Source organism: Oxyura jamaicensis, chromosome 8 (assembly GCF_011077185.1).
Source record: "Oxyura jamaicensis isolate SHBP4307 breed ruddy duck chromosome 8, BPBGC_Ojam_1.0, whole genome shotgun sequence".
Taxonomy (NCBI): domain Eukaryota; kingdom Metazoa; phylum Chordata; class Aves; order Anseriformes; family Anatidae; genus Oxyura; species Oxyura jamaicensis.
Window position 1 is genome coordinate 1,000,014 of NC_048900.1, and position 27,130 is coordinate 1,027,143.

The 27,130-nt window shown below is 37.2% G+C and overlaps 1 protein-coding gene across 10 annotated transcripts in view; it reads right to left on the reverse strand.

Moving 5' to 3' along the window:
- Positions 1 to 22,240, reverse strand: part of EVI5 (ecotropic viral integration site 5) — a 65,483-nt gene extending 43,243 nt beyond the window's left edge. For 7 of the 10 annotated variants that reach the window (XM_035332802.1, XM_035332805.1, XM_035332801.1 and 4 more), the window contains exons 1-12: positions 22,011 to 22,240; positions 17,454 to 17,643; positions 14,146 to 14,370; positions 13,092 to 13,166; positions 12,403 to 12,528; positions 11,505 to 11,648; positions 10,380 to 10,469; positions 10,177 to 10,274; positions 8,821 to 8,881; positions 6,904 to 6,957; positions 4,490 to 4,522; positions 3,820 to 3,966 (exon numbers count right to left, since the gene is read on the reverse strand). In XM_035332802.1, the coding sequence (XP_035188693.1) occupies positions 3,820 to 3,966; positions 4,490 to 4,522; positions 6,904 to 6,957; positions 8,821 to 8,881; positions 10,177 to 10,274; positions 10,380 to 10,469; positions 11,505 to 11,648; positions 12,403 to 12,528; positions 13,092 to 13,166; positions 14,146 to 14,370; positions 17,454 to 17,643; positions 22,011 to 22,159 (1,392 nt within the window). In that variant the 5' untranslated portion in view covers positions 22,160 to 22,240. Of the gene's footprint in view, positions 1 to 3,819; positions 3,967 to 4,489; positions 4,523 to 6,903; positions 6,958 to 8,820; positions 8,882 to 10,176; positions 10,275 to 10,379; positions 10,470 to 11,504; positions 11,649 to 12,402; positions 12,529 to 13,091; positions 13,167 to 14,145; positions 14,371 to 17,453; positions 17,644 to 19,545; positions 19,637 to 22,010 lie in introns of those variants that run through there. The other 3 variants (XM_035332810.1, XM_035332804.1, XM_035332806.1) reach the window with 3 other exon arrangements.
- Between the last annotated feature and the right edge of the window lie 4,890 nt (positions 22,241 to 27,130).

A 27,130-nucleotide genomic window follows, 5' to 3' on the forward strand; every position in this document is an offset into this window, starting at 1 on the left:
AAAAAAAAAAAAAAAAAAAAAAAAAAAAAAAGCCCGCACCTTCAAACCTAGTCTTGAGAGACTGGCAAGGAAGTACAACCAAGTACAAAAAACAACATTCAGAAGTTTAAAGTTGTGATTTTTAATTCTTAAAAATGCATATCAGTACATATTAAAATTAACAGAAGTTTATAGTCTAAACAACTCAAAGTTTTTTACTTTAAGACAGACATCTTCAGCAGCAAAAATAATTGCTTTTATGTATTTGCCTTAAGCTGCAGTGTTTGTGACAGAACAACATGGATCTAGCTTTCTAAGCACCATCCCAATCTTTTTATCACAAAAGCACCATGTCCCTGGCATGTGTTGAAGAGATGCCTCTGTAATATGAAGTACTAAAAGCGTAGTTTTAAAATGTAGTTTTACAGCCATCTACTCCTGAAATAAAGGAATCATTGCTTGGCTTCACAAAACTAGACATTTTTTCCCCATTATTCCTTAAAACCTAAGATATTAAAACTCAGAGATTTTAGTGTCATAACTGTTCTTAATATTATTGCAGTCATCAACAGATTACATGCAATTATACACACTAAATGCCTTTCTGGTACTCTAGCACACCCACACTCCAAAGCACAGTTATCAGGAGTATGTTAGAGCAGTCTCCCTGCCCTCACTTTAACTCAAACACCACTGCTCTTAGCACACCTCAAAACAAGGTCTTCTGCATTCTGTTGAAGTCAGGCACAGCTTCCTTTCTATAGTTCTTGGTTCACTAGCACTGAGGAAGAAGCCACCTTCTTTATCTTCTCGTAACCCACTACATCTAGAAGCCTTTGACACATTTCTTCATTTAAAGACTGGACATGCCACAAAGATAGATTAGTATAATCTTCTTCAAAACCATTCAGGCAAACGTTTGAGGAGTAGCTGCAGCACTGACTTCTAAGAGCACTTCAGAATGTTGTTAGCTTTACAAATATTCTTCCTGGGTAGCAATATAAAAATGGTAAAGATTATGTGCTATTTTTTAAAAACATATCATTGATAGAGTTACAAAGATGTGAAAGCTGGTATACCAAGTAAAGTGAAATGTGAAGTCTCCATCTCAAACCTTACTATTTTCTGCTTTGTTCTCCTCCATCTTCCCTACCCCTAGCTTCCAAATGACCTAAAATATATTCAGAAATACATAGAATGTATTTGATGACTTAACATACTTTTTTTTGGGGGGGGCATTAACATTATTTTCAGGTCATCCAAGAGAACTACAGCAAAATTTGCCTTCCTTACACCAGGAAACAATGGTACAATAAACTTCAGACTCTGTAATAAGGTCGTTCTAGTTCAACTGAAAACTCCCTACAATTACTTCAGCACAGGAAAAGTTAGTGTTGCGTATAATTTGGGCTTCAAGGGTCAGATGTCAGAAGGATGTTTTTTCTACCCATCCCTATATTCACCCTTAGAAAAAAGTGCTGTAATGGAGAATTTCTTCACATGCACACACACTCTGTAGGACCCTTCAAGACTTACGTTTAGGACATCCAATTTGTGCCATCAAAGATCACAGAACAGGTATAAGAAACCTCAGATAATATTTAAATACAAACACACATCCTTTTTACTAAGGTTATGTTAGACTTAGAAATTCTATGGCATTATTTAATATGTAGCCATAAGTCCACTATGCAATTATTTTTTCTGAGCATAAATGAAACTAAAGTAACTGGAGGAAAAAAACAACCAAAACAGCTATAAGGCAATACTGATGATGAGTATTGCCAAGAGCTACTGGCATTAGGATGTGGCAAGAATATTCAGCAATAGGTTCTGCTTGAAGTGAAACACCAGAATTGGAAAGGAATTTGCGGCTTCCCACTAGGTGGGAGAGACCTACTCACACTTGTTGCTCCTGTTAGCATGCTTGGAAGCAGTTCAGTTACAAATTTCACTAGTGCAGCAGAATCTAGGAAACTATTAACTCAAACTGTAACACTTCCACCACATTAAGTTAATTCAGGCTATTTTCAGAACCATATTACAGTAACTTGCATGTCAAAATTAATCAGCTAGTATCTAAAAATCCCTCTATAATGACTTGAATTTACAGCCTCGGCACCAAGCATTTCCTATAGGCATTCTCACGCTTAAGGGGAAAAAACCAAGGCTGCAAGCCAAGCACACAAGTCTGGAAATGGAGCATAAATTAAGTGCCCGCTCTTGCACTGCCTTCTCTCCACTCCTGCTGTATAGTTTTCATCTTCTGTACTCACAGATCAAATCCAGCCAATATTGCAATTCACAGTTATCTGTAGCATTGGTCAAGACCAGTTCCCATGCCTGGTCAACCTGCCAGGATTCTCTACCGTTGCTACCTAGTAAGATGCCCCAGCATAATTAAAAGCATTAGCTTTGAACATATTAATCAATTAACTAATAGATGGAGGTCAGCAAGTTTAAAACCGAATTCATAAAATAAATTTTTAACATGGCCTTTTGGTCTTTTTGTAAGATGCAGAAGAGTAAATTTAATTAGCAGTCACTAGGATGTCTTGAAAAACATAGTAGTACACTTATAATATCATATTTAGACAGTTAAAAACCCTAGCCAGTTTATAAAAATGTTTTGTAATCTCACAAATGAAACAGAATATCTAAAACTCTGCAGAACATTACTAAAACATCCCCAACTTCCTCAGTTATAATTTCTTCATGCTTTTTCCTCAAGAAGAAATTGCTGAAATTAAATAGAAATCAGCATTACACATTAGGAGTTACACCTGGGTTGTGACTCTCACAACTACTCCAAAAGCTGTATCACTTGTACACTGAAATGCATTAAACAGAGATAATAAATACAGTGTTATAGGAATAGTTTAAGTAACAATTTCTTTCAGTCTAATATTAAATCTGTTCTCTACCTCCCATGAGGGAAGACAAGTATTTCCAGAGTTTTGGCGCAGGATATGTAAAGAGACTGCTGTACTGACCATAAGGGATTTGGTAAGCAGCTGCAGTATGCTGTAGTTCCATGAAATTGCATTGCATACACCTAAAGCACCCAGGGCTTTAGACAAGTACTTTGATATCATTTACTTGAAGCAATATGAGCTTATTTGCATCAACATTGCAAACACACAGTTTATTCAGCAAGTGAAGACTGGATAAACTGCTTTTCTCTCTCCCAGATTCCAAGCATAGGTGGCTTAGGGAAAATTAATTTCAGTTGCACAGTAACTGTCTGAAGTCTTGCATGTACCTAGAACACGCAGTACATACAAACACAGTACTTACTACATGTGGCTGCTAACAGGCAGTTATTTTCCTGCTCTATCTTCACATAAACCCACACTTTCTAATGAAGTCTGTCCCCAAACCAAGGGATGATACTTTTCTGTTTGTTTTGCAAGAAGTAAATTTAACCATGCTAGTAAAAAAAAAATCAAAATGCATGTACCCAGAAGAAACATCAACATGGAATGGACCAACTTAAATGAGAAGCCAGGCAATGGCATTATCAACTCATATCTGGGTATTCAGAGTGACACAATTTGCAATGGCTAGATTTTTAGCATTAGGAACTACCAAGAAGTAGTGTGTTGGTTTTGGCTTTGTTTTTTATTTAGTTTTTTAATAACTTGCATTTACCTAGGGTTATAAATTCCATCATCTCACAGTAAGAGACCAAAATATGATGTAGTCCAATTTGTGTAGGTTTTATGAAGGCAAATCACAATACACAAGCATTTATAAGGACAGCACAGAGACCATGTCATGACAAGGAAAAACAAACAAGTGAATGAAAAACACGAGATGATGTGCTGCCAGGCTCCTTACCCATTGCTGCTGGTGTTGGAGCTCCCTGATGGTATTCTCAGCTTGCTCCAGTTTAGTAATGGCCTCATCACTCTGCTGTTTGATAGTGGCCAGCTCCCGTTTTATGAGGTAGTTTTCCTCAGCCTCCTGGGCCCTTGTCACTTGTCCCTTAGGACATAATTTATTTTAAGCAATTGAGGACAAATCCAAGACTGCCTTTGTGACACTCAGCTGCTCATTTCATCAGATTGGTTTTGCAAACAGCATAGAATTGGTAGTTTTTGGACAAGGCAGTACTAAGCAGCTGCTTTAGGACTTTATTGTAAAGTTCTGTATCCTTTCAGCAAGCACAATTGTGTACCTGCATTCAATAAAATTCCTTTCATGCAATATTTCTCAGTAGTGCATGCAAAGATTTAAGTTTGCAATTCAATTTTAGTGTTAATACATCTCAATCCATTTGAAACAAGAATTTGTACCAGAAGTACATTAGGTTAGAAAGAATATTATAACGTGCAGGTATTGGGTTTTTATATTTTTAGTATATTAAACAAGAGATTAGCTATATATTTATTCCAAATCATCAAGGCACGGATAGAGCGCAGCATGCAAATATGCATGCATTAAAGCAGTGTGGGTTTTTTTTGAGAGTAGAAAAAGAGTCATACAGTACAAGACTAAAAGACTGTACCTGTATCAATCTATCTGCCAAGGAAGCACTTTCCTACAAAGGAAAAATTCAAATAGGAATAATGAAAAGAAAAACAAAGGAGAGATAGTGACAAAAAAGTGAGTAGAGAAAGAAAATGACCAAATTCTACCCATTTCCTATACAGGCAACTTTTTTTTTTACAAGGAAAAGAACTCTTCATAAAAATTCAGGCATCTCAGCCTGAAATTCACAGGAAGCAGCAGCCTTTCTGCAATAGCCTTTCTGCGAGGCAGTCTTCGATGCAAGGTGGTCTCAACGTCAACCTCTCTAACACTTAGAATTCACTTACAGGAGTCTGGTTTACTTTTATCTGAATGGCTTGCTTTCTTAATTAAGAAGAGTTATCTGATATGATCTAATAGATGAATGCAAGACTTGCTCTGTGGTCCATCCACATTAAGAAAGGAAGGCATAATCTGAGCACAAAGGCATCTCCACTAAGTGCTGAGAAATTCATGCAGAACTAATGCTTTCATCAAGATGAAGCATTGAAATTAAATAGTGCAACTGACAGACAAGTAGAAAATTTCAACTATGACAGCTGATATTTTGTTCCACTAAACTCTAGCAGTAACTCAATTAAACAGTTCATAGATTCTCCTCCCTTGCCAAAGTTTTGCAAGAAAAATTTATGCATGCTGACAAGCACTACATTCCCCACCCCCCACACCACCAGGGAAATACACATTTAATGGAAGTCATTTCCTCTCTATCACTCCGTAAGCACTAAATTTTTGCATTTTTTATGACAGAACGCATCTATTCACAGAGAGTTAAACCTTATTTAGTCTTAATAAAAATTCCAAGGACAAAGTTTGAATTGGCTGATAGGAGCTATTACTTACATGTAGCAAGGTAACATATTAAGGTAATATGTTTGTTGTGGTACACTAAGGAAATTGCAACTAAATCATGTATGTTAGGATGAGGAAAGTTTTAAAAAAACGAGCTTCCAACAAAAGAGCTGAGTATCTGTTCACTTTCTGGCATTGACTTAGATACATTGATAAGAATTTCTGATGAAGATAATTAATAGATGATATTTTTCAATTTTGAAGTATTCCAATATGACTGGGATAGTCTGGAAGTGAATTCTGAAGCTTTAAAAACAGAATTTACAGAAGTGCTACTGTCTTGACAGTACATCAAGTTCCTAATTGAAAAATCAAGAAAAATCAAACCTCTTCCTATTAGGCATGAAAACACACATTTACTATTCTAAGTTTGCCACAAACCTACTAATGTGAATTGCTACAGTCTTGAACTTTTTAAAATTTTGCTCTCTTCAGTTATTTTTAATCAAGAGTTCAGTATTTGAAATGAAGACAGTATTTGAAATGAAGATATAAAATTGTATTTTTGGCCACAGCTTTATTTCACAAGATATCCTCATTATGGACATTTTTTCTTTTCCAAATTAAGTTCAGAAATCACTAATCATTAATTATAATTTGGCATAGATTGACTGACTCTCCAAGAAACCACAATGGATTTAACATCTGAAATGTCACATCTTTCAGTTATTTCACTCTAAATTCAGTCTGCTCTTTTCCTCCCTGTAAAATAGGAACAATTCCTTGCAACTCAAGAGCATTCAATTTAATTTGCTGAAAGATAGTTGCTATTTGCTGTTCAGATGAATAAGAACGCTCACATTCTAGAGCAGACTGGCTTAGATGCAATCTGTCACAGGAAGCATACCAAATACCAGAACGGAGAGGCTATCAGAGAACAATGCCTGCGTATTAGCAATGTATAGACAGTTACCATACATACTCCAAAATTATACCCAGTTAAAGAAGGCTAACAGAACTCTATTCCAGACTAAACCTGTGAGAAGTACGTCCTAAAATGGTATTCTTTCCACCTGCCATGTACTTTAAGTTTATGCAACGATTCAAAAACTGTGCAAGACTAATTAATAGCAGATTTCCTGTACTGAACGTGAATGCTGCAACAACACACCTTTACTGCTGTATTCATTAGTGATGACAGTCTTTCATCTTCATCTCTGACCATTAATAAGTTTATCATTTAGCTCCTACATAAAACACCCAGGAAATTCAGACTTCTCTACCCAAGCATTCTACTATTTCATGCAGTCTTCTTCTGTACTCTGAACAGATGCTTCTTGGTTCAGAAAGAAAGCACTACAAAAAACCTGGATGTCAAACATGCTTCAATTTCAAGTAAGAATCAGACATCATAAACATTTATAAACACTGACCTTTATTGCTTTGTTATTGCCATGCTTTTGACTAAGCACTGTTAGTATACACCATAAATTAGCAGCAAAAATAGAAAGCTATATGTATGAGATTCTCATTTCATACAATACAATTACAACTGATGTAAGTATAAATAATATTAAATCTAGTCATTAACATACTTACTTTTTCTAGTGTTTCAATGCGCTGTTTTAGGAGCCTATTCTCAGTTCGTAACCTCTGCAATGTAAACAATTCAGAATTGCATTTCTCAAGTTATAAATGGAAAGTCTGATAAAAGCCAAGCAAGTTAACTTTAAAAAAAAAATTATCTGCCTATGAAAATCAAAATAATACAAAAATTAGTAGAGACAACCTTTTAAAACATCCTTTTTATGTCATGTACTAACTCAAAACGCGAGTTTAAACGTCTTGACAGAGCAAAGGTATGAAAAAGGTATCGTATTATAAGAAAGTATTTGTGTCTATTTGTGTCAGCAATAGATGTAAGCAGTAGATGTACAGGTGAACCAAAAGGGTTTAACCACACACCATTAGACTCTTCATAAATGAAACTGACACAGTTCTCATGGTTAAGGGACATGAAAATATACTCCTTGAACTAGGACAGATAAATGAGATGCTATAAAGGTATCTTTCCTTTTCCTTGGAAGGAAAAGAATTACATAATTTTTCTTAAATTAATTCATCTGTAAGAATTTGTACTGAGTTATTTACTTCAAATGCCTCAGAAGTTAAAAATAATTGTACTGAGTTGCATATTTTACTAGTGCATTTTCTGTAAATCATGGCTTGAGAAGCTACTCCAGCAGGTCCTGAAGGAGGTTAAGAATGGTGCTAACTGCTTATTAGGATAAACTGTCCAAAAAAACATGGAACATTCCTGTGCTCCCAGGTACATGTCATTGACTTTTTCCCTCAAGAACTACAGAAACTTTAAAACTGAAATGTGAAAGCCAAATGAACAGCAGTGGACAGGAAAAAGGAAGGGTGCAACTTATTCCCTTCATCAAGCTCTGTATACCACACTAGCCTATTACTTCTCCCACTGCCTTTTCTCATGGAGCTGACCCTATTTTATGACAAAGAAACAAACCCACAGTTAAAACTTAAGAACTATGAAAAAGGAAAAAAACATACCAAAAGTCTCTTTATGTCACAAAAGCAAAAAGATATAGTGATAAAGTACAGGAGGCAGGTCAGTTAGGAAAATATAAACCTTTCAGAACAGAGCTGAACTTATAGGTTTTTCCACCACCGCTCCCTGCTCCCCACATTATATAAATTGCAGAAGCTCCGTAAGAAAAAGTGACTGCAGACAGAAGACACCTAACCTTGGGTCTAACAAATAATAATGATTAAAATAAAGATCTCAAGTCAATGGTAAACCACTCAAGTGAATTGTGATAAAAACTTTTAATATGTTTTCCAGACCTGTGTGGGACACCTACACCCAAGCCAGCATATAAATGAAACTCCGATAAATGAAGTCATCTGTAATCAAGCTTTAGTAAGGAGCAAATAATGAGAACTAAGCACAGCAGGTCTCCACCAATGATTTTTCTTTAATTTTTTCCACCAGTAGTCTCAATTTCACTGGAAATGCCCTTTACGAACAATTCCATGGCTGAAAAACATTTTGGGACCTCAATTCAATGTCCTGCTACATGTCCTTCCTTCTGGTACCTATCGGGGGCCCTAAAAGGGGCCCACAGGAAAGGTGGGGGAGGACTCTTACCTGGGAGTGTAGTGATAGGACAAGAGGTAATTTTTAACTGAAAAGACGGTAGATTTAAGTAAGACATTCGGAAGAAATTCTTCACTCAGAGGGTGGGGTGAGGCACTGGAACAGGTTGCCCAGAGAAGCTGTGAATGCCCCATCCCTGGAAGTGTTCAAGGCCAAGATGGATGGGGCCCTGGGCAACCTCAGCCAGTGGGAGGTGTCCCTGCCATGGAAGGTGAACTAGATGATATTTACAGTCCCTTCTAACCCCAACGTTTTGTGATTCCATGATATACAGACCAGAAATGTAACCCACATCTCAGAAGAGTTGATTCACAAATTTGTTGAGGCTCTCTTACTTTAATTTCAACTTGTTCTTCCATTTCTTTTGTTTTTATTGTAGTGTATTCCTTCTCTAACCTAAAAATCGGAAATCGTAAAATATGATTAGGAAAATTAGACAATTCATTTGTCTAATAGCTAACAAGCAACAGTGGAACACAGAGGTTGATAATTTCCTGTTTAGACAACCGCTCAAAAGTTGCCAATACATTCCTCTTGTGAATACTTGGATTGGACATTAAACTAGTTTAAACACAGACTTCTGTAGGCATACTGTGAACCTGCACTTTGAAATGCAGGTGCTTCCATGTATAATATTGATAACATTTGCAGTGACAGTGATTTGGAACTATAACAACTATTCAATGCAGTTATACAATCAATTCAATACACTCAGCTGAAAGAGCTAGGAAAACCTGGAGAACAGCAGGATGCAAAGACATAGGAGCAAAAAAAATAAACATACAAAACAATTTTGTTACCTCTCCAACAAACCTCATTTTCACTTTTTTTTTTCTTTGGGATGACTTTGAAATGAAAAGTATTGGCTTTCACAGAACGCGTTTTCCCTGAAAGCTTTATTACTATTTCTGTTTTTAAGAACACTGACTGCTCACTCCACAGTACTGATCATGGACTGCTGACAGAAGAATTGGCAAATTTATTTTGAAAGAGCCTGGCACAAATCTGTACCTCTGCTGTTCTTGCACTGCAATATACTGCAATAAAGGCCCAGCTTAAGAACAGAAGAATTACCAAATGTAACCCCAGAAAAGCACAAAGTATGCAAACTGGCTTGTTACAGAAGGCAGAAAAGTGAAGACGCAGCTAACCTTAAAAAAAAAAAAAAGGTAGCAGCGTGCTCAGAATTTCAAATTCAGAAGCAAGATTATCTTACAATTATCAATGGTGTTGCAAAATTTAATCAACTTTATTTTAAACAGCAATAATCTTGAGTGCACATCCATTGTGTAAACTAAAAACCTTATGATCTGGCCTAAGTTCTTAAGTTTAAAATCCCTTCCCCTACTGCACCCTCACAAGAAAAAAAGAAACAAAACCACACGTAAGCACCATGCTGCTTTCTCTATTCAAATCCTGTTTACAGAAGTTCCATGATTTTCCATAACCTACAGCTTCCCTCAAGATTTTTAGGTTAAGTGAGATATAGCTATTACATTCAAGAAAGATAGCAAAAGCTGCTTCAGAAGTATTCTCTTGCAAACAGAACTTCAGTTCTAACCGCTTACAGTAATAAAGTCCCCCAAAATTTAAACATGGAAAATTCAAAGTGAAGTACTGAACAACTAGCTTTAAAGAAACAAACAGTAACCCTAAGCAACAGCAGTCTTTTCTCAAAATGTTATACCTACTTTTTCATCTTTTTTGCATTGTATTTGACTTGGTAGGATGCTTGGATTAATTTGTCTGGACCACTGTCAAACTGATGTGGAATGACCTTTTGAAAGTGCTAAAAGCAATCAGAGCACAAGATTACATACAGTTAGTAGGTGCAAAGAAATATACACACTACACATTTCAGACATCTCTTACAATTATATAAACCTTAGCTTACCTGTAACATTCCTTCCATGTCAAGTTGCAGTAATTCTGCTTGGTTCATCTGAAGTAGAGCTAAACCTACTCGAAATACAATCTCTAAACCCTGAAGACAGAAGTTAAAAAATAGCCAACAATTATTCATGGTGTTGTCAACAGCATAGGATGATTCCATTATTTAATTCTGTTTACTAACATTTGAAAGCTCATCCAGTTTCCCAAATAAGAGGGAAAGTGAAAAATCTCTAAATAACAAATTGGTCCCAAGTTCCTTTTTTGTACAAAGGACAAGTAGTCAGGCTACTTGTCCTGATGTCAGATCCTCCTCAGAGAGGCTAGTGCTGAGGTAAAAAAATATTTTGAATGATAGCTGTTCTTTGTGTTTTATACTTTTGATAAAGCTCACATATCTAGTAGAAGAGGGGGAAAAAAGGAACAAAGGATAGGTACTTCTCAAAAAAGGATGTTTTAATTTCATATGTGATACAATGCAATTAACTATTTAAAGAGATGTATAGGAATACCCAACTCAGGAATGTCCAAGACACATATGCAGAGTGTCAGCTAAGAGGATCCACTTTTGACTTTATTTTTTTTAAATATTATTGCAGAGGAAGGTTGTAAACAGATCATAAAACTTTGGTTTGTTACTAATTACAACCACTCAAAGCTCTACCTCTAAATATGCTTTCAATGTTATACTAATAATGCTAGCGATTAATTCTATAAGTTCCTTTGGCTACTCGTTATCTTCTGTGCAATGGTTTTGCCAACATTCCCTCTTCCTGATCTCCTTATCCCCATGGAACTTTAACTTTGGCCTGAAAGCAGAATTACTTTCTACCTCAAGATACTGGAAAATTGATGTCCCTGTTGTATGATACCATTGCATGACATCCAGAACTTCTGACAGATAGAGTACAAAGCTGCATACAGTATCTACATTCAAAAATGTAGTTGCTCTTCCCTGAGAAGCTATGTGCACAAAAATCTTCCCCTACAAAACAATCTGTTAAGCATAAGGCCTGAAAAACAAGGGTACTTCAGATTAGCTCATCAGAATGGAATTCATACTGCTACCCCAAATAACTGCTTTTAATATCTACTCTTGAAATGGAGCATGCGAGTATTGAGTAGTTACCTCAGACATAAAGATATCAAATATTCTTGTTGCAATTGGTAGTGGAAAAGTTGTAAGAAATATAGTTAAAAACCATGATGATGCATACATAGAAGTGTGGAAACTCTGAGACTGAAAGTGCACATAAAGCTCTGGAAGATGCTCCTGGAAAAGAAAGTAAGAAAAAAATGTTAAGCTTTTGCCAGTAGTTTTTATTGTATCGGTCAAAACAATGTGCACAATAAAAAAAAAGGTAAATTTTATTTAGCACAGGCAACAACTATATAAGACACAACCAGAAGTGGTATTTGATATGGATGTGAAAAGATAACATTATGAAAAAATATACAGTTCAACCAAAAAGTCCCCGTATAGAATGGTCTACAGTATTTCTGCACTAGACAGTACAGATTACAAGAACACTTCCTGATCCTAATAGTCACTTCTAAATCCTTAAATCCCACTTAGAATAGGCTAGGCTACAGGAAGAGCGGGAAAGATCTAGCATATAGCCAGATCTCCATGTCCTATCATTCACTACGTGACACCCTCATGTTAGGAACCATATTACAAAACAAAAGCCTATTTTTCTTTGTCAGCCATTTTTTATTTTTTAAAATGGCTATAAATTGACTATGAAGACATGAATCTTGAGTCTCGAATCCAAAAAGGATTAAACATTCACATGCCTAAACTACAGCACCACAAATCCTCATGCTTCAACATTTAAAACCAGACAGTCTGCCAAAGTTTGAGAAGTACATCATATAGCCACATGGATATACTACTTCTGAAGTCCTGAAACCAGCTACTGGCAGAGAACAGCTTTTTAGTCAGACATGCCTGCTCTTCAACTGTCATTTCTAAGTTCATTATTACTAGTTACTGAAAAGGAAGTCCAATAGATTTCTGTATGTACCTGAATCATGCATTCGAACTGGTACATACAAAGGCCCAGTTCAGCCATGCTTGGTTTAAAGAGTTCTCGTAGTCTGTAATCTTGCATTAATTTAACAAACACGCAAAACGCCTCTTCTTCTGGCATCTATATTAAAATAAAACACAGTAAAAACTCAGGAAAAGTGTAAGAATAGAGTGGGTGATGGAGAGGGTTTCATGTTTGCTCTTTTTTTTCCTGTAAGAGGTATTTATAGCTAACTACTATAGTAACCCTTTTGTAGATACTGAGCCGTATCAAATAATTTCTAAACTGAAACAGAGGTCTGCAAATTCCTTATAATATACCCTAACTTATAAAGCAAAAGGCAACTTGAGGATTATAAGATTTGTGAAGTTCAATTTGAACTTACAGGAGGTTCCATGTAACAGAAATGGAAGTGAGAATTTCATTAATATCTTAAACAACATTCTGTAAACCTATCTTAGCTCTGGGAAATAAGTGTATTCTCTTACCCAGAAGAGTACTATCTTCTTGGTAAGGACAAGACTACAGAGGGTAAGTCTCATTTGATTCACAGAGTAAGTGACAGCCCTTAACAACTGCATTGTAACAGAAATTACTAAAAAAAAATCTAAAAAAACTCAAACCACCACAATGATGCATTCCAGCTGAGGTGTTAAAATGTGAACATTTAAAATCATGTTTACCTGCATAAGCAGTAATCCAACTATAAAAGCGCTTCCTTGACAGTATCCAACTTCACGATCCACCAAAGAATAAGCCTACAAAATAAAGTTTTAAGACTCTGAACAATTAAAGTATCATTATTAGTGGAATGAAATAATAGCTCATGCTATTATTTTGCTAATAACTTGGTCTTCCTCTCCCAAATCCAGAGAGCATAGACATTCTATTCAAAAGTTTTGGTAAGATATTTCGTTGCTACCTGCAGCTATGAAGGAATATGAACTTTGCTCTCTGATGGCTTTGAAAGCACAAACTAAAGCACACCTAAAAAAAGCTTGCAGCTTTCAGCTATATGAATTTGTCAAGTGTAAAAAGGTAAGAGAGAACTGGCATACAAACTGCACAGCATTACCACTTCTATAGGAGACCTGACAAAGAAACACTAGTTCTTTTCAGAAAAAAAAAATAAAGTTTTATTTACAGATGGAAGAAACATTTTTTCCATGCATGCTGCATCTTCATCTTGGAATTATAGAAGTTACTATGATTTAGAAACCTGCTAACTTTTCTGTAGAAACTGTGCAATGGAAAAAAGTCTTTCCAAATTTAAGCTCTGGTACAATGGAGTCAATACAACTTAGTTTTAGGATTGTGTTCTCATTTTGTGCTTAGGCACTAGGTGCTGCATGTTAGCCTGCATCTGCCTTTTTCTGCTACAACATACAGGTTCAGAAACACTTAAACTGAGTGCTAGTTCAGATTTAGTGTTCTCACTGTCAACACTGTTTACCTTGCTTCACAGTACACTTTACTCCATTATAGTCTCAGCAGTAACCCTGTGATTGTTTTAATGTACGTTTAGTAGGCAAATGTTTTCAACCTCTTATAAAATCATTAACTATAGAAATATTTCAAAGCTATCTTTGAAACTGGAATATAATGTGTAAGTAGAACTAGTTTAAAAACTAGAACATGTGTAACTGATGCAACTTCAGGTACTACAATGCAAATTATTTCCAAACTTCTACACATATTCATATTAAATTATTTTCAAGGACTGAAATACTGTCTTACCTTCATTACATTAAACAAAACCTCCTGTCCAAGGCTGTCTTTCTCTTTAAAGAAATCATGTTCAGGGTACGTTCTAGCAATATCCCTTCTTATTAGTTTCTCACATGGAGATGTCATCTTCAAAAGCTCTGAATACTGATCCTTTATTGGCATGCTTTGAGCACTGCATAACAATTGCCAAACAATTGCTCTGAAATGATGAGGTATCCCTTTTCGAACAAGCTCCTGAAGCATAAAAAAGGATACAAAATTACTATTTCCTGAAAATAAGAGTAAGCCTAAAGAGCATAACATTCCAAGGAATTAATTTCCTCACAACAAGAAAATGTTCAGAACATGTCACAAACCAATCACATAGTTCATGAAGTGTAAGCCTCTGTTGTAGCCTGATAGATTACTGGCAGCTAACTAAAGTGAGTCACATCGTTTTAAGTGTCTAAATTAACTAATAAATTTAGTTCCTCCCCATCCCCCATAAACTACTTCAAAAACCTGAACATTAGAAAAATATATATTAGAAAAATATATACCTTTTAAAAAATAACTTCCCTGACCCAGAATTTAATAGTTATTTTTCATAAAATACTACTGAAGACAACACCTTTAATTTTATTTGTAGTTTAAGATGCAATAAATTACTGGTAAAAAAAATAATTCCAAATACAAGTAAACAATAAAGTGGAACTAACCACAACATAGCCAGTCAGAAAAAAATAGCACAATAGTACTATTGGAAGCTATTTGACACACTTGACAGATGCATCTAATTTCACTGGTGTGCCAGTATTTCCAAGTTCTTTGTTTTAAGAAAGTATTTGAATTTATTTTCTGACACTGTACCAAGAAGACAATAAGTTCACATGTACTGAACTAACTTTACATTCCTAAAAAAAAAAAACAAAAAACAAGGAAAACCACCAGCTACGTATCATACAACTCAAACCTTCCCAGATAAATAGATCTGAGAACCAGATTCCAAGTTTGTACTTGTCTTTTCAGAAAGCACAAGTAGGAAGTAGTCTTGTGGCTTGATCTGAAAAAATTGATGAAAAAAGTAAGAGTCAGGAAGTTTACAGATTTAGTAGTACTTTCTGCAACTAGGATCATTCTGACCTAGAAGACCCCGTCTTCAAGACAAGAAGGTTCCTTTCTTGTTTTAAACCTTAAGAACTGTTATCAAGTATGCTGTCTCCTATGCGATAGTTTATTTGGCTCACTAGTATTTATTCTGAAGCCAGTCATCTTCTATTGTGCAAAGCTTCCTCCTTTTCCTGTTTATCCAAGTATTTTTCCTACTTCTCCAAGTAAGAAGATACCAAGTCAGAAAGATTAGTTAATTCAACACTGATACTTTCAGAGACGCTCCTGCTTTGAATTACTTATTAAACTTGAACTCTGCCACAGGAGCTTTACATCACTGACCTCAGATTTCAAATATCCACAAGATATCCAGCCATTTTCAGAACCATCCTAGTAATGTCACTTCAACTATTTGTCCAGTGTATGACACAACCGTGACACCCTGTATTATTTCCTACATCTCCAACTCCAAGACAAGCCTAACACATCAGCTTTCCATAACTGTCTCTAGTTATTATTTCACCAACACACTATCAGATTGCAGATGAGTCACCTAAAGACTCAGAAAGGCTAAAAATTAAAACAAAGTATTAGCAAGTGGTCCCTTGCCTTCAGTTACCACGCACCTGCTTGGCAAAAATAACAGGGTCAGTACCTTCATCATTCTTAGAGAAACAGCAGGAAAACACACCTACTAATTATCACTGAGATGACATTATTTTACGTAGTATTATTATTTTACATAGTATTATGCATACTGTAATGCAGGACTTCTTGTGTCTTCTTTCAGAATCTCCCCATAAACAGGAAGGACGTTCCAAAGCAGAATGAAGACACACAAATGGACCTTACCACAGGCACAAGAAGGTATATACCTATGCCAAAAGCTTCAAGATCTTACTAGGTATCTAATAACTTCAGACTAGGTTTCATAGTCAAAACGAAGAGATAGCTATGCTGCTAAAAACATACCTTCTAGTACCATCCCGAAAAAGGTATGGATGTTCCTATATTCCATTTTAATTGCAGGATAACAAAGCTTAGGTTGACTTTTGACAAACATAAAACAAAAACACACCTGAGAATTATTTAACAAGCAGGGAAAAGCTCACTAGCAATATATTTAAATATTTACTAAAAGTTAATCAAACACTCCCTAAATGATACTTGACCAGCAGAAGTGAGTGACACATGACACTTTAAAATGTCCACATGCAGGCAGTTCAAACACTGAACTCTATCCAACCAGATTTATTATCATCCCACTTGTTCGTTTCCTTTGCAAGGTTCATGCGGCCTTCTTTTCATGGCATTTTGGGAACACCTTTCCAGAGACTGTTTTCCCTATGCAAGCAGAAAGTCTTGAATTCATTTCATTCCTTGTTTCCTCTCTCAAGTCATGTTCTTTCTTCACAACTGCTTCACATAAAAGATACTTTGCTTTAGCCCATTGTTCTGCCTTCCCACAACCTATTCACACACACACACTTGAAACTGCTCAAAAGACCTTGAAATTTGTATTCCGCACATAAAACTACTGACTACAGCCAGTAAAGAACCAAAGCAGAACAGACTGCCTACGAACAAAAATCCCACGCTGCTGTACTTGCTGCTTCTGAAACACGGATATGTTAAATGCCTTAGATGCTTTTTAGTTTGAATTTGAAATATAACTGAGTTCTGCTGCTGCATAAACCCACAACTGACCCAGACTAGACACACACTGGTCATAATTTGTCTGGTCCACTCAGAGTTCAGGAACTATGTGTTCTTCCACTTAAGGTCATCCCTGGGGTCAAGTTACTTGGCACACACAATGAAACTAAGTTCCTATCAGATCTTCATACAGTAGAGTTAAGTCCTTTAGTGATAATGTTTTTAAAGAGATGGCTGTTCAGTGGGAAAATAATCATAGCATCCAGCTGTTGTATGACTAAGTAGGTAATTCCGTTTTGAAAACATGTGGTATAATTCCCCTGTATTCAAGGGGATCTCCCATTACAATTATGCTGAAATCTCTGGTATGCATCTAATTTCAATAAAACGTGCTAGGCAAAACTAAAGCCTAGAAATGGTTATGTAGGAAGCACAAAAGCTTAGGAATTGAAGCAGAATTAATCAGAAGCTTCTATCACATGTTTATCTAAAAGAATAAAGCCAACAGGAAAAGGAAAAGCTATCACTTATATCACATTACAAATATCCTACAAAAGGTGTCCAGCTACTACCTTAACTTGCTTCTCTTTCTTTTTCCGTACATCTTCCCATTCATTCACAATCCTCCCCCACAGGATCCACGAGTCTTCTTCAAGATGGCTGAGATTGCTAGAAGCTGATGAGCTAGATACAAGAGACGATCCACTATTTCTTCTTGACCCATTTACAGATCGCAAGGATTTGCTATCAGTTTCCAGGAGTCTGCAAAGAAAGCATGCAAAAAAAAAAAAGGACACTCTTATCACGGTATCACAATAGTTTGTTTACAGTCCAGTTCTTCAAACTCTTAAAGAATGCATCCAGAGGTTCAGCAGTACAGTTTTTCCACCCATACTAAATTTGAAAAGAACTGCTCAATATTACTGTTTTTTCTTGAGTTCTTAAGTAATTCTGAAGACAGAAGAGCACCTCACATTGTAGCCTTTCAAGAAAGGGATAAAAATGCCTTAAAACGTATCAGCACTAACAGAAGTTAGATTTTAATACAAGTTGTGACCTCATGAACTAGATCTTAAAATGTGAAAAGATCAAATTAGAGAAAGTACAAAAGCATTGCAAGTCCAACTCTTTCACACATTTACCAACTAGAGATTAACAGTCCTACAGGAAATATTGGTGAGTTTTATTTTAAGGCGTAAGTACCAGCAAAAGGATTTGATTTTACTAGCAACAGACCAAAAGATAGGGCCCTCATGCACTTGTACCACTCTGACAAAGAACACGAACACAGGAAAGTTAAATATCCTTACTCAATATCCTAACAATAGTGTCAAATGTCAGAAGTCCTAGAAAAGACAGTAATTTTAAAGCAAAAGAAGCCTGCAAAAGCCACCCATTTACACATTTTTCATTATGTTTTTAATGACAATGTAAATACAGACAGAATAATTAAAATTCAAAGCAATTTCGGAATGCCTGAAGTTTGCTGACAACTGTTCAAATTAACATGGTGTTTTGTAAGTGCATGAGAGAAGTCTCAGACCTAAAGAATATGAACCAGGCAACAACAGCTGCTAGTACAGCTAATGAATGGGTAATTAAAGCCTGGAGCTCAGACATGAGAACTTCTCTGATTATCAGGTAGCAACTTATATTAAGGATGTGCCAAGTGCCGGACAGGTTCCTACAGACTTCAGGGCACTGACCTGTGCTGCCTCCTACAGGGAAGATGCAACCTCAGTGCTTCTGCTGTGGAAGAACAAATCACGGATTTCCCTGCTAGCTGGCTGCTATGACCATCAATTTTGCAAGAAGTAGAGACAGATGGGGATCCATGGCAAAAAGGCCTGCTCTGTTTATCCTCAACTCATATTGAGCCCCATAAGCGGGGGGAAGGTTTTTTTTTTTTTTTTTTTTTTTTTTAAGACCACATATTAGCTAAGAGTAAGAATTGAAGAGTAACTTGAAAAAAAAGTGTTTTGCTGTATCAGTTTTATTTGTGCTTGAACTTCCAAGAATTCAAATATTTGTAAAGCAGACAGATATGGTTGATTAATTTCTCATCCATCTGCACAAAATCTAAAAACCTTCCAGTATTTTAGCAAGGTCAAATCAGGTTTTAGATATTTAGTAAGTTATAGCCCTTCTACACAAGTTTCAGAGTACCTACAATTCAAGCTCTCGACTAAGGTAGAGTTATTTACATTATCTTTCCCTACACCTAGCTTTCACCTATTTTTTTAATGCAAATTAGGAAAAATGTATTTTCATTAATGAAAATAACAAGTACAGTCTCTGAAGAAGTACTTCGTTACTTAGAGAAAGGTTAAATAGTATGGCCTTCAAACAAACTTCAAGTTTTTTTCCACAATTGATTTCAATTTACTTCATATTAAGACAATACAGAAAAATCTCATTTTGAGAAAAAAAAAATCAAAAACATTTAGAAACCTGATTTATACTGATGTGTAATGAAAACGTAGTTTGGAATTCCTTTACCAGTCTGGGCCAGTATCAAAAGATCAAAGTAATGACAGAGGGAAAACAAGCACAGAAGAAACATTATGATTATAAATACAATTACAGAAACCCTTATAACTGTAAAAGGCTCTGACTAGTTACTTTCATTTTTCACAGCTTCTGATTTCAGTAATTTGACCTTACCTGGATAAGCTCATTGTCCATAGATTTAAAAACGGGAAACTTGTTATAAAGCAAGTAGCATGCAAGTTCCGTGGTGTTCAGTGACTGTTTTCTTTCACCTAAAACTTCATAAATGATTTACTAATGCCAAACAACTCCAACAGGACTCTGGACTGAGCTACCTCACTATTCTGAGGAGGCTTTCAGTATTAATTGGATTACAGAATCCTTGATACCTCCATAACTTAATACAGTTTGAGTTCTTTCAGTTTCTAACTTGTTTAAACAGTTCAAATTCTTCTTATTCATACGAAAGTCAACAATGGAAATGAAACCTTTAAAGTTATCCATCACCAGCTATTCTTCCATTAAGCAGAAACAAGAACTTCCCTATGTTCAATGTACAATTCCTTGTCAAGGTGTCACTGTGCAGATTCAAACTGTTCCTAAACTACAGTGCACCTCACATGATTAAATAAATAAAAATTTGGTGCTCTGAAGTATTGTATCTCACAAGAAAATGTACATTTAATGCAAACTGATAGGACAGACTGAATAGAATTCAAAAGAGACTAAATATAGGATTGAACAACAGATCTGACAAAAAAAAAAAAATGAAACCTAGAAAGTTTTCTTAACTTTTACTAAATGCAAAAAGCTAACCTGAAGAAGATTAGCAAGCCCAAGTTCACACGCAGCTTTCAACAAGCAAACTAGTCTAACTGCAGGGTGTAATATGACTACTCTAGAGGCAGAAGCATTATGCCCTAACACAGATAAGCAGTCCAAAGAACAGATATTACTGCTTTTCGTATATAAGTTAGTCCCTTGGTCATGAACAGAGCCGAAAGCCTCAGATTAAATGCCAATTAGCTTTCTTCAAAGAACTACTTACCTTCATTTTTTCCTTTTAATAAATTTTGAGTTGCTACTAGCATGGTATACAAGTTACACAAAATACATCCCCAAAGGAGCGACCATCCCATGAACCATAAGGAAAGGAGGATGAGGTGGTTTAGAAGCAGACTTCAATTCTTCATCAAGAACTTCCCTGGAAATTGCATTACTATTAGGCTGCAGAATAGGGATATAAGAGAATACATGCCAGGAGACACAGGGGCATTAGCCCCTCCTTCCAGTTACTCCTATCCTCTACTGAAAGTTACTACCCTCACAACTAGATCAGTAGAAGAAAGCCACAAGTACCACAGCTGCCTCACTGCAAAGTCCAGCAAGCTAATAGATGCTGGAGCAAAAGCCAGTTTGAGCTCAACTGTCAGTCTCTGCACTTTCCTGAAGCACAAGGGACAGCAATCTTCAATGGAAGGCAGCAGACAGCTGTAGAGCTTCAGTAAGCCTGAAAGCTATTGGAACTCAAGTTCTCCTTTACCGTCAGCCTCTCACAACCTCTCACAGGCTACTAAAACATACTTGTCAAATATAACCAAACATCACAAGAGGACAGATAACTTAAAAAATCATGCCTCAAGAGTGGAAATCAGGGTTCTAGAAATTCAGCATTGAAAACTCATATGATCCAATTTTATTTCAGAATGAGATCAATTTGCAATGACTGTGCAAGTCAATAGCCAATAACCAGAAGTTGGATCTTAAACGCAGATGGTGCGGATAAATATACAAGCATACAAAGGCTGCAGAGAGAATGGCAGCCTACCCAAAGAAAAAGTCCAGAAGAACAAGGAAGACTAATTACAGATTTACCTTTTGTGATATTAAGCTATTATGCACTGGTCACCATTAGCATACCAGCAGAATGTAACTATTATTTCTTGCAAATAACAAAAGGTTGAACACTGTTTCCAGCCACACGATATTGAAGATGCAAAGCCTCCTCTATTAGCTGTACCTGTACTAGACTAGATATCCCGATCCACAGACTAGATTACAGAACACAAACTGAAAATTTTTGCTTGAGCCCTTAAACTGTATAAGTAGCAGAAAAGCAGCCTCTGCTTTTCTAGTGTTTCCAACTTTTTATAAGCTAAATTTTACTCCATGTAAGCCTGCAAACAATTAACATGCTAAAGGCTAAATGTGAGCCCATCATATAGTGGAAAGCAAGAAAACAATGGGATTCTGAGGTCTTTCACATTTCAAAAAACTAACAGAAATATCGTTTTTATTTAAGAAGGTGAGTTTATACAAAAGTCTCAACCCTATGATATTCTATTTTAAATTGAATACTGAAGACCATATGGCTCCAGTGTAAGCTCTTCAGATAAGAGGATGTTATAAACACTCCTGTAAGACTAGAAGAGAAAGACACCCTCAAACATTCCACAAAAACAGAGCATCTAAAACACACATCTCAAGAACATCAATTCCTTAACTTAGGGACCTTGAAATAAATGTGTTCTGCCATGAAGTTTTTACCTAGCCTTCTTTAATAGTCACCGCTGAAACTGCAACAACCCAATTTTAGTCTACGTTACTATATCCTGAAGACCAAGGTGTTTTCCATTCACCTGTTCTGTTCCTCAAGTTTAGCCAGTAATTCTAAGTCGTCTGGACTCAGCTGTGTTGGTGAGGATGGCGATAACGCAGGCGTAGACAGAGTGGTAGAGGAGGATGTAGTGTGCAAGGAGGCAGATGGACTTGCCACCTGACTGGCCATTTGACTGACGGTGTGCGATACGGTGTTCTTCACCCATGAGAGGGTAGAGCTCAGCTTCCCTGCAACCTTGTCTGTCGCCACCTGTGATGACAAAAAGAGGTTGCAACAGTTGTTTATTCATCTTTTCAGTCAACCTCCTGTCACTGAACAGCAGAGAAAAGATACAATATACATAAACTGACATTGGGATTATTTACTCTTCCAAAACACCCAAAGCAATACAAGGAGCAAAAGCAATAAAATAGTGCAGAAGTAGTGACATGCAAGTATGCTGCTAATACACAAAGAAAGGCAGAGAAATTTGTGATGTATGTTCAACAGCTGTTTTTTGCAGTAAATACAGCAGATCAGTTAAGACATCCCATAACAAAAATTAGTAGAAATAAAAGCTTACTTTAAAACATCTTAATAAACTAAAAACATCACAGAAAAAATGTAGAAAAATATATAAGGAAGCAGTCAACTACTTCACTGATGGGCACTGAAGCAGAAGTTTCAGTGTAAATACCCCAACCGCCCTGGCTTCTGCTCACCTTCATTAACCCCCTACAGTGACAGGGCAGAGGAGCAGACACCACATTTCTAGACTACAAAGTAAAAGACCCTCTAGCATCTGCAGAAGACTGTCACAAAGCATTTAAGCCCATTAATCCACAACTGCTCCTGACTGCCCTCCATCAGGCCTTGCATTGCCAGCTCTTCTGCTTCCCAACTTTCTCATCAGGTCATCCCTGCACAAACAAGTGTCTGTGACCCCAACCCCACTGCCAGCTCCCAGACAATTCTGGGGCTTGAGAGGGGTCAGGGGCACTCTTGAGAGGTGCAGCTGGGGCAGAAAGGAGCTCTGAGCTGGCAGCCAGGGGAATCCATCTGTCCCTCTGCTTAGCAGGGGCTGATCACAACAGCACGTGGACCGCAGTAACACTGGTCAAGGACTAAAGAGTAACACAGCCAGCCTAGCCAGTTCTTTTGTTGATTTCTTCACTGTTCACTAGAGAAGGAAGAGCAGCAGCTGCTGGAGATGTTTTCTCATGAATACTCACTACACCTTCCTTCAGCCACCAAAGGCACAAGAGACCTTGACCTACGCTGATTCACCAGCTCAGCATGAACCAGGGTTTGATTCCTGTCCTAGCCCAACTGGAGACAACCAAGACACACATGAGAAGAAGAGTGAGTTGCCTAGCAAACTTTTCAAAAACAAGACCAGGTTGAAGAGGAAAATCTCCCGAAGCAGTGTTGCTGACAACTTTTAATCTAGAACTCTGACTTCCTCAAAAATAACAAATTGCTCAATGGTTGTCACAATTCTGCAGTACAGCTTATACAGTACTTGCTAAGATACTAAAGACCTTGAACAACAGGAAAAAAATGCTTCCCAAGGTCCTCTAACAGAATCCAATCAAAGCATAATTTCAACTGGAAAAAGTAACTCCATCTCAGCACGGGGGCTGCAAATGGACAGCCCTTTCTAAAATGGAGGAATAGGAACCTTTGCAAATCATACCAAATCATAAATCCCCCCTTTTCATACTGCCTTTCAACTATTAAGGTGTGGGATGGGAAAACTGTTTTTGATTAGATGAAAGCACTCACAGCCAAAAAATTAGATTTGATTCCCACAAGCTCAAATCAAGGGGAGAAAAAAGCCTTCCAGCCACCATATCATTGTACAAAGTATTTGTGAGAGGTAGAAAAAACATCCTTTAGAAGGCATAAATACATTAGCTAGAACTAGACGCCATGCCTTCACTCATTGCATCACATACCCTGAAGCTGTGATTTACAGGAATCCGTCTAGGATCAGAACACATAAAAACCAAAATGCACTTTCATCTACTTTTTCATAGTCTAATACACATTTATATTTTAATAGACATTTACCCAGCGATTTTCTCTTTATTCTTTCCTCTCACCCTGAATCAAACATATTGCTTGAAAATGTACTAGAAATCCAGAACGTGCTAGGCAAAGAATCTCAAGAATAAAATGCTTCAGCAACGAGGTATGCTGTCAGCCCAAGTAGCAGATGTCCGCACAGCAAGTCTCTACCCCTCGATCAGCTAGTCAGGAACAAAACAACACATCCAAACCTAAATGGAATGGAAATACCTGCTAACCTAACGCTTCCTTGTACCACCCACGCTTACTCCGCAACACAGGCATGCTTGGGGATGATCAAGTTTGCCAGTGCTGTGAACGTGTGATGCTGTATGGTATCTGGGTCAGGGATGGCAAAAACACTGGTAAGCATACAAGCATATGGTTTAACACCTCTCCGCTTTATAAATGTCATGTTGCTTAGTACAACATTCTGGAAAGACTGAAAAAAGCCAGTACTGTCAAACCTTTGATGTTTTCTGTGGTGTTTTTCATAAGTTTCTTCACTCTCCTGAACACATTTCTTTTAAAAGCTGATGATTACTTAACCAGCAGTATTTCCATAGGCCTACAGCCATGCCTCCCTTTCGCAGAGCATCATTGATGTAGCCAAGTTTCAACCATCCTTCCATTTGCTACTCTTTATTATCGTGGCAAAGGGTGCTCAGCTGTTTGCAGCAATGCCAAGGACAGACAGATACTCCACAGCCTGTTCAAAATCTTAGCAGGAACACAGCAATAAAAATAGTCAAACATGAAACATTACTTCTGCCCTTGCCATCATCCTCTCACAAGGCATACTACACCTATGCTACATCCACTCTGTTTCACTTACCTTACCAGTGAAGCACAAACACGTGGGGTTGCTCTGCTCGGGGCCCTCCTGTGCTGCAGCAGGTACCAGAGGCAGCAGAGAGGCATGCAACCCACAGCCAGACTGCTCACCACTACGAAAGCTCTGTCCCTTTAGCTAGCCAACTTCAGCGGGATGGCCCTAGCTAATAGCATTGTTTGCTCAGCTCACCTCTGCAGTTTACCAGCTTCATCGATCTCCTTTAAGTTATATTTGAAGAGGTAACCAACAACAGCTGGGATACACACCAAGCCAAGAGCACTGTTGATCAAGCCATGACCTATTATTTCACATGAGCAAGGCCACTGTGTCAGTCCATTTTAAGAGCACATCTTCTTCCCCCAGAGGGGTCTCCCTCAAGAGCCTGCTAACTAACCAGACTGGGAACACAAATGCTGCTTGCAGGAACACCAACACTTTCCACCAAAGAAGGCCAGGTTTGCAGACCAGCAGGCAGGATCTTGCCTACTTCACCCCTTGCAGCACTCCAAACTGAGCAGACAACTCAGCTCCAAACCAGAGGAATAGTGCAGCTGCTCCCAGGTTGCCACAGAGCTTATGTCCAACAGAGGAAGAGAACAGGGAGAGCTCATTTGCATCTGCCTGCCTAAGACCCGGTAGATACCTCCTAATTAAGTGCAGGAATTTTGAGTTTGAAGAGATCAATCTTTAAATAGACAGGGAACAAAACCAAACAATGGCTAAGCTGCTGAAGATCTTCTACCCTGCTGCAGGTTCCAGTGAGAGAACAGCCAGCACTGCTCACCTACCTGGTCAAGCACTGGACAAGGCACAGACCTATGTCTGCTTCTTTAAGCTACAACAAAGGTAACAGACATTTATATTGATCTCTGTGTAGGTACATGAGATGTGCACTTTACGTATGTCAACTAAAATACACGAACTCAGCATCTCAGCTTTAAGTTTAGTACCTTAATTCAGCTGCTGATCAGTGCAATACTGTGTTAGGTTTGAGTTATTCCAAATGAATACTGCAGTGGAACAACAGATTTAATATTTTATGTAAGGCCAGCTGTAGGTAGACCACAGCATCCCACATCACATACGTATTACCTACATATTTTTGCTTGAGAACCCCAGAGGTATGCTGCAGCACCCTACTGTAAGCCCCAAAGTGTTACCATCACATTTGCTACACAGACAACATTTGTTTTTCAAGAAAAGACATCTATTTAGACTTACTGACAAAAAAGATATTTCACTGTATACATTGAGTTCAGTTAATATCTGCATTCTGTGCTTCCCTGAAAGCAGTGTGTATTAAATCTTATTATCTTAATTACCTGAATTATTCTCTCAACTATTCTTATCACACAAAGGAAGAACAACTGCAGGCCTTGCACAAACATTAATAAGTATACTATATGTATTTCACATCCTCTCTTCCTAAGAGAAAGAGGTAGGATCCTAAAAAAAAAAAAAAGAAAAAGAAAAAGGAAGTGGTTGTGTACACGGTTTTCAAGCAAGTTGTACAGCATTCCATAAACTCAGTCTCCTGCTTGCTTCAAAAGGTAACAGCATTCTAATAGCTGACGAATAAACTAAACTGACTCAGACTGACATGCAGGAGATGCAGCTGGTGAATCAGACTGTTATCACGTTTCCTGACAATCTAAAATCCTAATTTAGGACTCCAACATCGTTTCACTATCAGCTTCATCTGTACTTTCTATACAAGAAATTAATTTAAGCGGTTTCAGCCTAAGTCCAAGAAAGTCCTGATTTACTCTCATATGCCTAAGTTTTTCTTGTGAAGTCACCTATCAACAGTCAGGAATATCACTGCTGGCATACACCAGCTTCCATTCCATTTGATGATCACCAGCTCTCCATGCCTTTCTGATGTAAAGAACAAGCACTCTAACATTTTAGACTTTGTAAATCTAAAGCTAGCAGGAAGCTCTCTGTAGTATCACTTAATAAATACGCTTTCTTTAAAGTTGTCTTCAGGCTTTGGTGGGCCTAGAATATCTAGAAACACAGATTATCACAACATAATCTGATTTATAAGGTGTTTTGAGAAAGCACTTCATTCAGAATGTTGCAGTGACCCACCAAAGGTTGAAGCCATTGGTTAATGATTGAAATATTATTTATATGAACTTTGACAAAGTTGTACTGAATTCTGCTTATTTCCACAAACAACTCCAGGTTTTTAATTACCTCTGAAGACCACTGTGGTTTACAATCTCTCGAGCACTGGCCAGTACACCAGC